At 38.7% G+C, this 16942-nt stretch overlaps 1 protein-coding gene across 1 annotated transcript in view; it reads right to left on the bottom strand.

Moving 5' to 3' along the window:
• The window catches only part of GLDC (glycine decarboxylase), an 89350-nt gene that overhangs the window by 60451 nt on the left and 11957 nt on the right, over positions 1-16942 (bottom strand). Inside the window, exons 3-4 of the mRNA XM_029919355.1 lie at positions 11431-11566; positions 1659-1823 (exon numbers count right to left, since the gene is read on the bottom strand). Coding sequence (XP_029775215.1) covers positions 1659-1823; positions 11431-11566 — 301 coding nt within the window. The remainder of the gene's footprint in view (positions 1-1658; positions 1824-11430; positions 11567-16942) is intronic.

The following is a 16942-nucleotide window of genomic DNA, read 5'->3' as shown; positions in this document are numbered from 1 at the left end:
GCAATATTGTGATTTATAAGAACTGCATATTTGATCATTCAGAATTGAGTTTGGAGTTCACTACTGCAAAAATTGTGATTTACGGGTGCCTGGGTGGCTCAGTCGGTTAGGTTAAAGCATCCGGCTTCGGCTCAGGTCATGATCTCTAGGTTCATGGGCTCAAGCCCTGCAGCAGGCTCTGTGCTGACAGCTCAGAGCCTGGAGCCTGCTTCCGGTTCTGTTTCCCTCTCTCTCTGAACCTCCCCTGCTTCAGCTGTCTCTCTCTCTCAAAAATAAATTAAAAAACATTAAAAAAAATTTTTTAAATAATAAAAAAATTTGTGATTTGTAAAAAATATATATTTTGGTCATTCAGAATTGAGCAGCAGCACTGTCCAAGAATCGTTTGTTGGTGTGGGGAAAGTGTCCATGCACACAGAACCAATTTAACCATCCCTTAAGTCTGAGGAAGCCAAGAAAGAGACTTACATGAGCGTTCAGGGCCAGAGGTACAAAACCTCATAGACACACCAATGAATGTGGATAGACTTCCCCACCAGAGGACATCTACATGAGAATTCTACCAGGAAGGTAAGTTCAAACATACTAACAAGGCAAGAAGCAAAGGAAGGTGAGGAATCGGAGACCAATTGTTAACTATATACCATGACCCAGCAATTCTACTTCTAGAAATGTTTCCTCAGGAAATAATAAGAACTTGAAAATAGAGATGAGGTTACATAAATGGTACTTCCATTAATAAAAGCCATATCCTAAAAAGCTGACTAAAGAAATGGGGGAAATGTTCACAATATATTGTCAAATAGAAGAAAGCAAGCTATAAAAATTAAATACAACCTAAAGCAATGTGCTTCATGAAAGAAGGTAATACAGACTGCAAGTTCCTACCTAATAATTCTCCCTGAACCAATAGTAACAGAATCCCAATATGCAGGGGACAGCAATGTGCCCATGGAGTGAAAATTGCATTTCCCCAGGTCACTTGTAGCTAGAAATGCTCATGAAGCATAAAGTTGCTGAGTGGGGGCTTCCAAAAAACTCTTTAAAGAGGGATTATTTAGCTAGCAGCACCCTTTACACTGCCCCTTTTCTTCCTGGGTGCAGAGGTCATGGTGAGAGCCTGCGCAGTCATCTTGTGACCATGAGAACCAAGGCCTCACACTGAAGATGGCACAGACAGCATGGAGCAGGGATACTATTTCAGAGTTACTGTAACATCTGTGAACTTAACACTACATAAGAGGACAAATGTTTTTCTTATGTAATGTAAAACAGTAATTAATAGTGACTTTAAAAAGTGGCTTTTTTAGGGGCATCTGGATAGCTCAGTTGGTTGAGCATCCAACTTGTTTTCGGCTCAGGTCATGTCATGAGTTTGAGCCCCTCATTAGGTTCTGCACTGAGAGCATGGAGCCTGCTTGGGATTCTTTCTCTCCCTCTCTCTGCCTTTTCCCTGCTCATGCTCTCTCTCTCTCAAAATACATAAACTTTTTAAATAAAAGAACACAAATGGCTTTTAAAATTATGTTATGGCAACTGACTGGCATAATGCTACGTGGGTCTGCGTGAGAGGGATGAGTCACTGGGTGCTGACAGGCCAGCTGCACCTGCACAGCAGGTGAGACTGGAGGACGTCCCTCACCCTGTGGGCCTCTCACCTGTGGCACAGCTGCATCGCCTCAGCAGCTGCTGTAGCCTCATCCAGCAGGGATGCATTGGCCATGTCCATGCCTGTGATGTCGCACACCATGGTCTGGTAGTTTAGTAAGCTCTCCAGTCTCCCCTGAGACACCTCTGGCTGGTATGGAGTATATTGGGTGATCCTGTGAGAGACACAAGAGGCCATGTCCAAACTCTGACTCCACTTTTGGGAAAACCTCACAAGTTGTCTTCAGTTTGGAATTTAGTACCTTAAAATTAATTTTGCCTCTCTTGAGAACTGTATCAGTAAGCTTCCCTTTGGCCTTTGTAAGAAGCTTAGACTTAAATCATAGTAACAATACTATCTTTTATTTAGGTAATTCGGTATTTACATTTCTATCTCTTTATTTTTTAATCTTACACTTCTTTTTTTATTAATTTTACCTTTCTATTTTAATAACCTTATCAAATCTATGTACAGTAAAACTTTGGATTGTGAGTAACTTGAGCAAACATTTCTAATAAATTTTAACCTGATAAATGAGCCATTGTCATGATCACAACTGAGCCAATGGTTCTTCAAATTCACTCTGATATGCTTTGGATTACAAGCATGTTTCTGGAACCAAGGTTTTATTGTATTTTATTTTAAGCTGGCTCTTAAAATTCTCTTGAACCTACGTATAGCAATATAAACAGAAGTTTGACTTCCTGCTTTCTTCTAGCTAAAAGACTACCTCAACCATGGTTCCCAATAGGAAAGCATCCAAGAATCTACTATCTAATACTCAAAACTTTGTTTTGGGGGTGCCTGAGTGGCTCAGTTGGTTAAGCATCTGGCTTAGGTTGTGATCTCATGGTTTGTGAATTTAAGCCTGGTGTCAGGCAGGCTCCTCATGGGGATTCTCTCTCCTCTCTCTACCCTTACCCCCCACCATATATGCACGTGCACACACATGCATGCACTCTCTCAAAATATTGAAGGATATAAATGATTAGAATGCAGCATAGACGTGAGTTCTAATTTTATATCCTCTTGTTATTAGCCAAAAATATTTCAGTAGGTATTTGAGTTAACCCACTTCTTGCCTTCATTCTTTTTTTTTTTTTATTCCTTCATTCACTCATTCATCCTATATATATTATTACAGGTCTACTCAGTACCAAGAGCTATGATAGGTTCTGTTGATGATACATCACAAGCAAATAGATCCCCGATCTCAAGGAGAACATCTTGTAATCGGGAAAAAGTGACAATAAATGAAATTATTTCACAGTGACAAATATATTAAAGAAACTAATAAAATATTATGGGAAAAAAAAGAAACTAAAATAAGCTGATAAAATAGAGGGTAACTAAGAACTTGTGACAGAGCTTTCTTTTTACCAAGAATCTGTTCACTCTGATAACTACCAAAGTGGGACAGATTGTAGTCCATGCTCCTGCATATGGTTGACATAACTCTATTGTTTTTGTTCTTCCCAGCCAGGAAAGCATTAGAAAAAAAATTTAGGCTTTCGGTTTTGTTTTCAATTTTTCAAGGTTTATGCCTTTTTCTCCTGCTCTGTAGATATCCTTTTTCTTTTTTCTTTCTTGAAGGCTTTGAAAACAATAAATCCTTCTTATGCTTGAGGTGGACCAGGTGGGGGAACCTGCTTTACCAAGCAGTACAATGTCAAGACTTTGAAATAATTTCCCCAGAACTTTTATTGGTATAGGTGTGTGTGTGTGTGTGTGTGTGTGTGCGCGTGCGCGCACGCGGTTGTGCACGCATGTGTTTGTGCAAAGCAGAATACATTTTAGCTTCAGTTAACTCCTTGAACAGCCTGGCTAAACAACTGTAAATCAGTTCGCCAAATTCTAAGTGGGTGGTGAACTGGAATGAATGAGGCACACAATACATGTTGTAGACAAGTAGAAAAGAAATGTGAGTAGAAATGGGGTCACGCAAAAGGCATAGACAAGGAACAATTGTGACCTCACATCAGATAAGACTTTCACACACAGCATAGTCTGCCACCATAAAGACATGCTTAGAATGCCTGGCTAACATGAAACATTACTCAGAGTTATTTTACATATAGACAGACACACAAACTTGCATATGCACACACATGAGCTTAAACACATATTAATTAGTCCATCTAATAAATGGGAAAGATCCAGTATATCTGTAGACATAGAATATACAATAGGAATACAGAGAGCAATGCTCCCAAGAATTTATCAGAGCACTGCATGTTGATAAATGAGGAACAAAATAAAGTGTCCACTGAAAAGAGAATGATTAAAGTAAATTAGGCACTGTGGATATGTAATACTATGCATTTACTAAAAATGATGGTTAAAAGAATATTTTCCTGACATGGAGATGTTCCTGATATATTAATTTAAAAAGTACAGTGTAAAATTCCATTACCCATTTTTATAAATTTATAAAAACAAGTGAACCAAAGTGTAAACTGTAGTTTTCTCTGGGTAGTAAGAGTAACAGTAATTTTAACTTTTTTATTTTGTATTCTGAATATTAAAGACCTCAGCTACCACTTATTAACCATTTTAAAAATCAAGAAATTATTTACAAACTTTTTTAGGACTACCTTATACGTATTCATTGTAAAAGGTTGAAAAACTCAGATAACTGTCAAAAAAATAAAATCCCCCATTATCCCCAAACTCCAAGATAACAACAATTAACATTTACATGCATTTCTTTTCAAAGTTTTTTTCTTTTTTCTCTTTTGTGACAGTCTCACTCCAAGTATGCTGCCCATTTTTCTGTTGTGCTGTCTGTCCCTTGATTTGTGACTTTTCTTTATAATTCTTTTTTCTCCAGTTTTACTGAGATAAAACTGTACATATTTAATGTATGCAACACAATGATTTGATATAGATGCATATATTGTGAGATTATCACAATTAGTTAATTTACTCTTTTCTACACCATAATTACATATGCCATCATAATCATATATATGTTTATTTTCAAAGAGAGACAGTGTAAGCAACCAGGGAGGGGCAGAGAGAGAGAGAGAATATCAAGCAGACTCTACACTGTTAGGGGATAGCCTGACATGGGGCTCGATCCCACAAACCATGAGATCATGACCTGAGCTAAAATCAAGAATTGGATGCTTGGGGCGCCTGGGTGGCTCAGTCGGTTAAGCCTCCGGCTTCAGCTCAGGTCAGATCTCACGTTCATGGGTTCAAGCCCCACGTCAGGCTCTGTGCTGACCGCTAGCTCAGAGCCTGGAGCCTGCTTCCGGTTCTGTGTCTCCCTCTCTCTCTGACCCTCCCCCTCTCATACTCTGTCTCTCTCTCTATCAAAAATAAATAAAAAACATTAAAAAAATTTTTTTAAAAGAATTGATGCTTAACATACAAAGCCACCCAAATGCCCCCATGTTTATATTTAAGGACTATGCCCTATGTAAATTTTCTATCCCGATTTTATTCAATCCTGATTTTATTCATTAACATTATTCCATGGAAAATTTCTAATACCTTTATTATGCTACAACATAATTTTAATTGTTCTGTGGTATTAAATCATTTTATTTACCATAAAGTCCCCTCAAATTAAATATTACTTTGGGTTTTAAATACTCGAAAGAGCATAACAGTGAACAGTCTTCCCTTTGTCTTATTTCCTCTGGATAATTTCCTAAAAGTGGAATTTTGAATTGTATGTGAAAATTGGTTTTAAGGTTCTCAGTATATATTGCCATGTTCCTCTCCAAAAAGATCATATCTGTCTGTACTCTTAAGTAGTATAATTTCACAGATTTCTCTGCATTATCATGACACTAAGTATTAAGATGCCTTGGATTTCAACCTTAATTCTTTAACTTACTACCTATGAACTGGGACAAGTAAACTAAATCTCTTTCTGCCTATTTCTCTTGATCAATGGAGATAACATCACCTGTATCATGTTTTCTTAGCACTCAAAGGAGATTAATATATATCAAGCATTTGGAAATGGTAAAATCCTACCCAAATGTTAATTCCTTTGAAAAGTTGTGTTTTTCCTCTATTTTGATCTTAAAGAAGATTTACGTATGGTTCTAGTCAGATATTATTAGATATTTCTACTTAGAATGTTTTTTTTTCCCGGAAATTATCACATCTTGTGTCGGCTTCATATTGCTTATTCTTCCTCCAACTAGATCCCAACTAGAGAAACAAATTAGTTTCTCTTCCTAAATATTCTTATTCTTTCAAAGGTATTCTGTCAATTCCCAAAGTAGAAACTAGTTTTTCTGAGATCAAGTAATGATTAATTCCCAATAGTTTTCCTTCCAATGCCCTATATCTACTGCTTGTTCTTTGTTGCGGTGCTGTGCTTAAAACAGGAAATTACTGAATATTTGCGGTGCAGATGTGTGTAATATTTGACCTCCTTGCTTAAATGAGGATGGCTCCCCATTACCTGCAGGAAAAATGTCCAAAACCTCCCAAGCACAGTCGTTCATACTGGAGACTGTGCTGTTCTTTTGATAATAGACTTTTAGGATTTAATATTCTCTTCCTTTCTCACTCTTTCTCACCTTGCTTATCACGTTCATAAGCCCAAACTTAGCCTGGTGCTAATTAGCACTGCTTGAGAAATATATAATTGTTTTCTTGCAAAAAAATAAATAAATGATCCCACTTCTTTTACTTGTGAACTTCTTTTATAGTTACACATTTTATACAATACTAAAATAACAGGGCTTAAAGGTCTTTACAAGCATCTATTTTAAAAACTCAGTTCAGTGAGTTTGAAGCCCAAGGATACTAGAAAACCCTCATTTCAGGAGAAAAATGCTAACACAGGGCCTGCTGTCATACATGTTTCAATTAGACAAAATACAGTGACTAAGAAAGGGTGTCTGTAATCTACATTTTATATGTTTCTTTTCTTTTTTAAATATTTTATTTTTAAGTAATCTTTATACCCAACGTGGGGCTCGAACTCACAACCCCAAAATCAAGGGTGGTATGTCCCACCAACTGAGCCAGCCAGGTGTTCCTACATTTTCTGTATTTCAACCAACTATTTAACTGAATTCATTTCTGCTTATTGATGTATGTTAATATGTTTTTAAAGCATCTGCACATCCAAGAAGTCATTTTGTCTGGCTCAGCCAGGATGTTTGACATATTCAATATGCCATTAACATTTATTCAAAATAATCTGTATTTTCTATGATTTGGGGCTGTGACTTTCTCATGGAATTGAGAAAGAAGTTGGTGGGGGGCGGTTTGCAGTAGGAAAAACATGAGATTCTCTCATTTTAATCCCAGTGCCAAAGTTACACAAAACAGAAATAGCTACAAAGAAAATGTAAGTTTTTTTATATTAGTTACTGATGTTATCAGCAGTTGAAGATATGTAACAATAGACCCCATAAAATAAAATTCTGGACCTGATGTAAATTTTCTTGTAAGAGCCCCAATGTTTGTATTCTTTTGAAGCTATGTTGTCCATTTATTTTCACCTCACGTCACCGGAATTTGTTGGTTCCGTCTCTATGGAAACCATTCAGAAGGATGATAATGTGAAATCTCATGTGCACAGCCCTCTCTATCAGTGCTGGTGAGGTACAGTATTGCCCTCTGATTCAAAGCAGCTTTCAATGAATGGAAAAGAATAATATTTTAAATCCACCCAAAAACCAGGACTGAAAAGCAAAAACATTGTCTCCCTCTCAAAATGCTGGCTGCTCCCTAAAAGTAAATGAACACATCAGCTCACAGCCAGGAAGCAATATGGTGAATATTCTCTATGGCCACCAAGAGTGAAGGCTGCTGACCACTATTCAGAAACACTAAAACTCATTCATGTACTTTTGAGGCTTATTTTGTAATGGGAAAGAGACGGGCCATTTGCATATGGAGTTTATCATTCAAACTTTTATCAATACCACCATGGAAAAGATGCCTCAGCAATCAATGCAAATACATTCTCTCACACACACCAAAAGCAAAACAACAACAACAATGCACAAACAGAAAACCCAACTTCTTTGATGGTTCTTTCCTGTTCTCTTACCAATGAAGGAATGGAGCATGTTGAAATTAAAAGCTCTGGGCAGGGATGGCAAAGTGGAGTGATTAGGTCAAGGGATCTGGCCCCTATAATGATGGGACACATGTAACTGCATTAGGACAAAACCCTCTAGGCCACTAGGACTGCTTTGCATTCATGCAAAAGCAGAAAGATGCAAAGACGCCGTGCTCCCATTGCATCTCTGCTAACTTCTGTGCTGGCCTGCACAAACGTCTTGTTCCTCAGAACTACAGGTCTGGACTTGAGGCAGCAGATGAGGGCCATCTATACTGATGACCAAACACAACTCCAGTCCCTCACAGATTCAAACAGAAACCAGTTATGCTTGTGGGTGGTATGAGGACAGGTATAAGTTCCCATGTTATAAGCAGTTGCCACGGCGGGTTTATTCCTGGTGCCAAGAACATTTTGCGCAAAGTTTAAGATTAGTAGGACATTTTCAAAATGCCAAAACTGTCAAAAAGTTTCTATTCTTAGATGGATCTGTATCTTTGTATGCGTGTGTGCATGTGTGCGTATTACAGGTAGCTTGATGTTTTAAGGAGAGAATTAGTCTTAAGGGAGGGAGTGAGCAGGATCTCAGTGGAACCAGGGAAATGAAAATTTACAAAAATCAGAAAGGAGTGTGAAGCTCACCTGGGTTTGCTAACTGGTGCTCCTACCCTCCCACAGAGATAGGCTCCTACCCTCCCACAGAGGCTGAGGATGATGGCCCTATCTTCACGTGTTGACTAGAACAAAGCAGTAAAGGTTTTGGCAGCCCTTGAGTTTTTGGGGGATAGGAGCTTTACATATTTGTTTTTAAGGTAAAAAAAAAAAAAAGGACTAATCCATGTCTCAATAGTTTGTCTTAGGGTGGCAGGTAAAAAGTCCCTGATACAAAGCCAGTATATGGAAATGAGAATTCTGACCATGGAGGATTCAAATTAAATCTAACAAAATGTATTAAATAAAACATTTTGCAAAAAGATGCAAAGCATTTGGCAAATGTTTAAAATGTATTGCTGTGGGGCATGTCCTTTGGTATTTCAAAAGCTCATGTGGAGGCAATTTATGATTTCCCATAGAGAAGTCTACCTTTACTAACATTGCTTTTTTTTATATATGCTAACCTAACAGACAATTTTTACATCTTGCTATAAATCCTTTGAATTGCAAAGGCAATTGCTTAATCTGTCCTCACATGATAATGATAGTACTAGAAATTAAAGTTACTTTTTATAGCAAGTGCTATGCATTGAAACTTGTTTTCAAATTTTTAGTGTTTATTTATTTTTGACAAAGAGATAGAGAGTGAGCAGGTGAGCTGGAGAGGGAGATACAGAATTTGAAACAGGCTCCAGGCTCTGAGCTGTCAGTACAGAGCCCGACATGAGGTTCAACCTTAGGAACCGTGAGATCATGACCTGAACTTAAGTCAGAGGCTTAACGAACTGAGCCACCAAGGTGCCCCAGCAAATTCAACTTTACCTGCCATTTCCTACTTGCCTTTGTTCCCCACATCACTATGGAGGAGAGGGTGCTGTTGGGGCTCCAGGAAACTACTCCTATTCCAGGAATAGATAAGTTTCTGGAGATTACGCTATTGATAAGATTGCCTTTTTCTTGTTATTTACTAAGATATTGAGCAGGGTAGGGGCAGAAAGAGGAGCTAAAGCAGGCTTCACGCTATGAGTGCAAAGCCCAATGCAGGGCTTGCACTCATGGCCCTGAGATTATGACCTGAGCCAAAATCAAGAGTTGGCCACTTAACCAACTGAGCCACCCAGGGGCTCCTTGAAACTTATTTTTAAATGTTAACTGACACTACATATGTTAATGTAAAACAACGTTAATTTACTCAGTTTTCAGCTCATACTTCCTGGTATGTCTGTGTAAGAAGCCAATTTGTGTGTATTGTTAGTTTCAGGTTATTTATATTTGGTGTTTTGCAAAACTCAAGTACAATTATACTGTACTTGTGGCCCAAATAAATGGGATCTGCATGCTTGTTTACATGCATACATAGTTTTAAAAAGTTATTTTTTTACAACAACTAACTAAAAAAAAGTCGTCTGGGAATTATTGTGTCCCCATTTCTGTTTTTACACCAGAAAGAAGTGCAGACATTCCTTTTGAGACTAAGGCATTAGCTGAAATAAAGTTTCAATTTAAAGATACTGGTGTATGCAATGACAGGGATCTAAAAACAAGGGAAAGAAAGGCCCAGGCATCACCATCTTTTCTCCTCTATAGTCAGATATTTTCCCCTGGGCAGAAGAAGCAGATGGCATGGTCTGCTCTCAGTCTCCTTTGGAGCCATAACCTCTGCCTATCAAGAAATATCTGGGGGAAGGGGTGCCCCTGGGTGGCACAGTCGGTTGAGCATCCGGCTTCAGCTCAAGTCATGATCTCACTGTTCGTGGGTTTGAGCCCTGTATCGGGCTCTGTGCTGACAGCTAGCTCAGAGCCTGGAGCCTGCTTCAGATTCTGTGTCTCCCTCTCTCTCTGACCCTCCCCTGCTCATGCTATCTCTCTCTGTCTCTCAAAAATAAATAAAAAACATTAAAAATTTTTTTATAAAAGAAAAAATATCCAAGGGCGCCTGGGTGGCTCAGTTGGTTAAGCATTCGACTTAGGCTCAGGTCATGATCTCAAGGTTTGTGAGTTTGAGCCCTACATCAGGCTTCTACTATCAGCACAAAGCCTAGAGCCTGCTTTGGGTTCTGTGTCTCCTTCTTTGTCCCTACCCCAGTTGTGCTTTGTCCCTCTTCCTCCCTCAAAAATAAATAAATATTAAAAAGAATTTTTTAAAGACATATCCAAGGTGTTTTCTTGTTTAGTATTGAGATGTGAACTTCTGTTTTGTTCTTTCTATCACACAGCCAACTGCAACGGAAAATAACAAAATAGAATATATGTGCACTTGGGTGTTTTCCTTAAGTGCTGGAGAAACACTTTCAGGGTTGTGAAAAGAGTAGCAGTCAGAGTGGGCAAAGACAAGGACACACACACACACACACACACACACACACACACACAGTAGCACGCAAGGAGAATAGGAGTGAGTTTCATGATTGGTGAGGTAAGAACAGAACAAGCAACTGTACAGTTCTGTCCCTTCTTTTACTGTTCCTAGAAGAGCCAATTCAAAGAATACAAAGAATACATGTGTTCTCTTTTGCTACAAAGTGTTAAATAATGAAGCTGATATTTTAATCTCCATTTACCTGATACTATGTCTGCTTTTGCCATTGATTATGAACCCAGAATATTGGGGGAAGAAGGTAAAGGAACTCCTAAAATCCTAAGACAATGTACCAAGATTGTGACATGCTGAGGAAGCGCAAACATAGGTTTACACAAAGGAACAGCCTTAAAATTCCAGTGTCTGCAAAGAATAAAGTCCTGAAGTCTGTCTACCTACAAGTTGACATCTTGCTCAATGTACTTACAAAGACAGAATAGACATTGAATTGGAAAAGAAGAGATTAATAGCATCCATATTTTAGAGCTCTCGAATGTTTTAAAGGAATAAAAGTGGAAAGAACTTCTACATTTTCTCTACAATTAAGTGAGGAAATTTCCCAAGCCAGAGGAAGCCAGGTAGGTTTCTGGAGGTTAGAGACAACACAGCAGTGTAGGTGTTAGTGTATAAGTTCTGATGCTCCAGGGGGAAGAGGGTATGGGAAAATGAGGAGAATAATGAAAATCAAAACACAGTACTCCTGTCTTCACTCAAGTAATACGTTACCATCCCGCATTCTCCAGTAAGTTCCGCAAAATCGTCTGTGGCACAGAGCAGTTATAATACCCCATGCCCATATACGATCTCCAGATCTGGTTTTTGCTGGAAATGGCATGCAGAGTTGTAAGGATTTCATTTTCACCTGATTGTAAGAAAGAGAGTTATATTATAGGCAGAAAATATCTCAAAAGAGAGCTCTAATTATAGTTGAAAACCATGATTTCATTTGAATATACCATATATGAAAAACAGCTATCTGGAAATCATAAGAATTAATCCCTTAGTAACACTTAAGTATTAAAATCCACACTTAAGTATCAAAAATCCACAAAATAGCACTCAATTACTCCTCAAGTTTGATTCCTCAAAAATTTTTTTTGGTTCCTCTTTTTTGGCTTTGTTAGAATTGCCCAACTTTAATACTTGCCTCATTCCAAGTTTCTTCTGTTCCCTTTACATTTCTATAGTATTTACACCTAATAAAAATTCTGCTTTCTCTTAGTATTGTTTTCCTTGTTAAATTGCCTTATACCAACATTGGCATAAGTCTTAAAAATACATAACCTATATTTTTCTCTAAAACTCCTCTACTAACTCTGATGTTTTTTTCCTTCTTATCACTAAAAGGTCTACTTATTTTTTTTTAAGTTTATTTATTTTAAGAAGCAGAGAGGGGGGCCAGGGAGAGAGAATCCCAAACAGGCTCTGAGCTGTCAGTGCAGAGCCTAACATGGGGCTCAAACTCACAAACCATGAGATCATGACCTGAGCCTAAACCAAGAGTCAGACACTTAACTGACTGAGCCATCCAGGTACCCCAGAAAGAGCTATGAATAAAAAGTTCTTCACCCAATGGTATAAAATATTAGTTGTCATAAAAGATGCAGTTAAAAAAATTTTTTTTATGTTTATTCATTTTTGGGAGAGACAGAGCATGAGCAGGCAAGGGGCAGAGAAAGAAAGACATAGAATCCAAAGCAGGCTCCAAGCTGTCAGCACAGAGGCCCACATGGGGCTGGAACTCAGGAACCATGAGATCATGACCTAAGCCATAGTCAGATGCTTAACCAACTGAGCCAAGCAGGCACACCATAAAAGATTTAGTTTTAACTAGAATTCCCACTAGGGCATTTAGATAATTAAAAAGTACAAAGTTCTCAAGTGGAAGTGAGACCCTATTTTGGATCATTCATATAATAACAAAATAATAATAGCAACTGACATTTGAGCATTACCCTTTGCCAGGAATTGTACCAAATGCTTTTCATGCAGTTTAGGAATCAAAGACCTGAAGATCACTTGCCCAAGGCTACGTGGCTTTTAAATTGAATGGTTACAATACAGTTTATCTAACAACAGACTCTACCCATTCCCTACTGGCCAGGTACAGCCCTACTACAGGTACAGCACTTATACTAATAGTTTCTAGATACAAAAATGACCTTACATGGTTCTTTCTCTGCCTTTCTGCATATAGATGCATCAGACTGCTAAAAATTTAACTACTTGGGCAAATGTCTGGCTCCTTTAAGATCTTTTCTGAGACTCAGTCACATCCTGGGATTATTGGATTTTATTGTTACTATCAGAGAAAGTTTTATATACATCCATCTCTAACATGGCTAATTGGCTAGGAGAATGCTTCACTTTGTTTTAACCCTTCTGAACTCTATGTGAATATTACTCTTATTACTGCTCCTTTATCCTCAAAGAAAACACTTTTACCCACCAATTCAACTTCCCACCTCACATGTTTTCACATGGAATATATTTGCAAGAGAAGTATCCTTTTGCCAGATCAGGTTAAGGAAAGAAGACAGTTTTCTGTTTCATGAGTAAATATCATCCAACTGACTTATAGACAACCTTGCCTTATTCCACTTGAAAATTTAGAAATTACATGCGAAAATTCAATAAACCAGTATCTGGAGATATGTGAGTATAACATCCTTAGCAATTATGCAAAAAATCCAGTCACTTACCAAAGTCTTAGGATAGAGTGACTGAGAAGTCCATTAGGAGGCGGGATTGACTAGCAGTGCCTGGTGGACACACTACTCAGCAAGGTCAGCTTCAATTAGGATCCTGTACAAGAGTGATAGGTTCCTTTTCCATATTATGTCATGAAGACAGAAGGTCTAGTGCCCAAATGAGAACAGTCTGTGAAGGACTTTATCCGTCAAATCAAGATTTTAACCTTTAGGAGTAACAGAGTACTGAAAATGATCTTTTCTACATTATGAAAAGAAAATTCTAATGATACTGTGGCTAGGTCAGAGAGGAAACCCCGGAAACAGGGAGATATGGTAAGAAGCCCATACATTAGTCCAGGAGGAAAATGAGCAAAGAAGTCCTGTGAACTGTGTCCTAAGATGTTGAAGTCCTAACCCCTGGTTCCTGTGAATGTGATCTTATTCAGAAATAAGTTTTAATGATGTAGTCGAGTTAAGACGAATTCATGCTATAATACAGTCGGCTCTAATTCAGCAACTGGTGCTCTTATATGAAAAGGGAAATGTGGACATAGAGCGACAAATCGACAAAAGCAACAAGCCTTGCTTCTCAAGCTTGACTTTTTTTTCTTATTTTAATGATTAAAGTTTTTTATTTTTCCCCCTTAAAAATTTGGACTATGGCTCAAGTGAGTTAATGGTAACTGCAGGAAGAGGAACTCCAGAGGCATAAAGACATGGCTGCAGTTGACAGAGTACTACCCCTCTCTGCTCCCATAATTTTCTATCTGGAGTTTCTTGGCTAGAAACCTCCACGCTTCTCGGTCTTCTACATAATTATTCATTTTGCTCTTCATTTATGCCAGTGAGCCTTTAAATTTCTTCAAATGTTTCATTCAAGTGTGTAAGGCATAACGGCAGGTATCTATCTGAAGACCATGAACGATGTGGAATGTGCCAGTGGGCACCTGGTTAGCCTTGGTTCGTGTCTTCTTTTCCTAACCGTTGAAAGCATATGGCCAGGACAGGACCAGAGCCCGGGTGGCAGAGGCTGCTGGAAAGAGGAGAGCTGGGTTCTAGCTGAGGCACCTACTGGGCTCGACCCTGGACAGCTCTGCTAGGAGGCGTGAGTGAATGGGTTTTCCTGTAGAAGGAAAATCAGATCCCTCCACCATTCTCGCTGAGATTTTGGGGTCTCCAGATACATTATCAGCATCCCTCATAACTGCCACTATCTCTTACACACTACACACACACACACACACACACACACACACACACACACACAGATAATATCCAGAGTATGCAAATGATCATACTTGAGACAATGAAGTTTCTAATCCTCTAAGAGATTTACTCTAGTTCTCACTGGACCAAATTGCCAAAGCATTCGTGGGCTCTACCACTATTCAGCTTGGGGCTAACACAAATGTTCCCCAAATGACATAGCTAGTTTTTACAACCAATTTTACCTTCTCTTGGGAACAAAGTGAGTTAATAGTACACCAAGTAAATGGACACTCCTGAGTATCAACACAACGTAGTTACTTGGCCATGCTTCCAAAAGTGTGAATGGTGTGGAAGCCTTTCCCATTCTCTCATCCATTGTTCATCCTGAAGAAACTTCCCAGCTAGAGACCAAGGCAGTTCTGACTTGAAGAACAAACTGCTTCTTAACTGTGATAAAATCAAGACCTCAGGCTGCATCAGTCTCATATCATAAAAAACATTTCCAGACACACAGCTTAGTTGAATGAATTGTTTCAAATGTCTGTTCACTATTCACCACTTCTCATATCCACTAATAAAATCTCAGTTTGGCCCAATTAGCAAAAGAGCAAAATCCATGTATTTACGGGTCCAGAGTTTGAATTACCTTGTTAAATGATGCCAAGATCCAATGGACATGGAGAAAAGGAGAAACGAGGAAAGGTCACAATCAGAGATCTACCTGCTAAACTTATTTCAAATGGAACATAAGCAGAAATCAGTCACTAAGGGCAAGTTTGGAGGCATGAGTGGTCAAAATAAAAACCCAAATCCTAACCATGCAATATCTACCACTGCCCTTCACAGCAGATTTAGATTCCTTTCTCTCTTTTCTAGAGAAAATAGTGTGGGATCCATAACTCCAAAGTGGCAGTCTTTCCCCCCTACCTAGTAAGAGAAGCATTATAGAGAGCAAACCTTGGGCAGCATGGCCCAAGGAGAGCTTTGTGGACAAGACAGAGAGGAAGAGATTCCATCTCCCCTAGAGCATACCCCACAGCGGTGCACATTCCTCACACTCTTCCTTCCAATGTGACAAAAACAGCTTCATTCTGTAAACAGACCCAATTCAAGTAACTTTTCCTTAATGTGAATGGCAGTGAAACTAACCAGGGAGGGAAATAAGACAGGAAGAGAAAGGGTGTGTCCAGTAAGAAATATTTGGAGACAATGTGTCATTCTTCAAATGCTTGCCTATAGCCTGGGGTGGGAGGGTAGGGTAGGGGGTAGCTAGTCTCATTATTGTGCCTTCCTCCGCCCTCAGCCATGAAAGTCCTCAGGCAATCCTTCAGGAATTCAAGCAGTAAGTTTTCTTATGGAACAAACGCCAGCTTCTGACCTTGTTTATTACTCTGCCTCAGAGCATTGCATAATGCCCTGGTTCTAATGTACTAAGAACAGAGTTCAGTGGCCTCAGCACCAATCCCTAAGAATCCACAGGTGGGTCTCACGCTGTTCCTCTTCGCTGAATTCAGAATGAACACTTTCTCCTTACATAAGTACACATAAGAGACTTGCCAATAGTTACTCCTTTTTGTCACCAGCACCTAAAATATCAAGGAGGGCTTTGTACTCACCACTACACCAAATAAATACTTTCTAACAGGAATAAAGTAATTTAACTATTAAATATTCGATGCACTCTAGGCTCAGGTTTTAATTTTCCATGTATTTGAATTTTGACAAGAATTAGAAAAATGTCATTAGAATACACAGGCAGGCTACGTATGGGTTAATATTCCTGTGACACCAAAACACATGCACACACAGTTTCCCAGTACCGCTCAACGCATTGCCCGTAACACATAACCCCATGATTACTTTTTGTGTCAATTGTATGAAAAAAAATGTATCCATGCTTTGTTTCTGGTTTTTGACAATCTAAAAATATTAAACATAAGTATCCATCAAGAGTATTATGATTCTGCCATTTATATCAAAAAGAGAATACATATGTATATGCTATATATTAACAATATCTCTTGGATGATTCTCAAAAAAACTAACAGGAGGAGAGTGAAGGGGTCTTGCTTTTTCCTATTTGTCTTTCTGTGTTTTAAAATTTGACAATATACTTCTGATACTCAAAAATTAAAAATTAAATTAAAATGTTATGTGCAGAACAAAACCCTTCCTTGTGAAATCTATGAGTTCAGACACCTGTCAGTCCCCGCAGTGGCCAAAGGTCCACAGAGCATTTTCCGGGAAGTTCAGCAGCACCCAACACAGAACAGCCACTCAACCAGTGTCAGAGCCTCCCTCCCACTCCTTGCCCTTTGTGTACTTGGCAAGATATT

Source organism: Suricata suricatta, chromosome 13 (genome assembly GCF_006229205.1).
Source record: "Suricata suricatta isolate VVHF042 chromosome 13, meerkat_22Aug2017_6uvM2_HiC, whole genome shotgun sequence".
Taxonomy (NCBI): domain Eukaryota; kingdom Metazoa; phylum Chordata; class Mammalia; order Carnivora; family Herpestidae; genus Suricata; species Suricata suricatta.
This window is presented reverse-complemented; position numbering and strand designations above follow the sequence as displayed.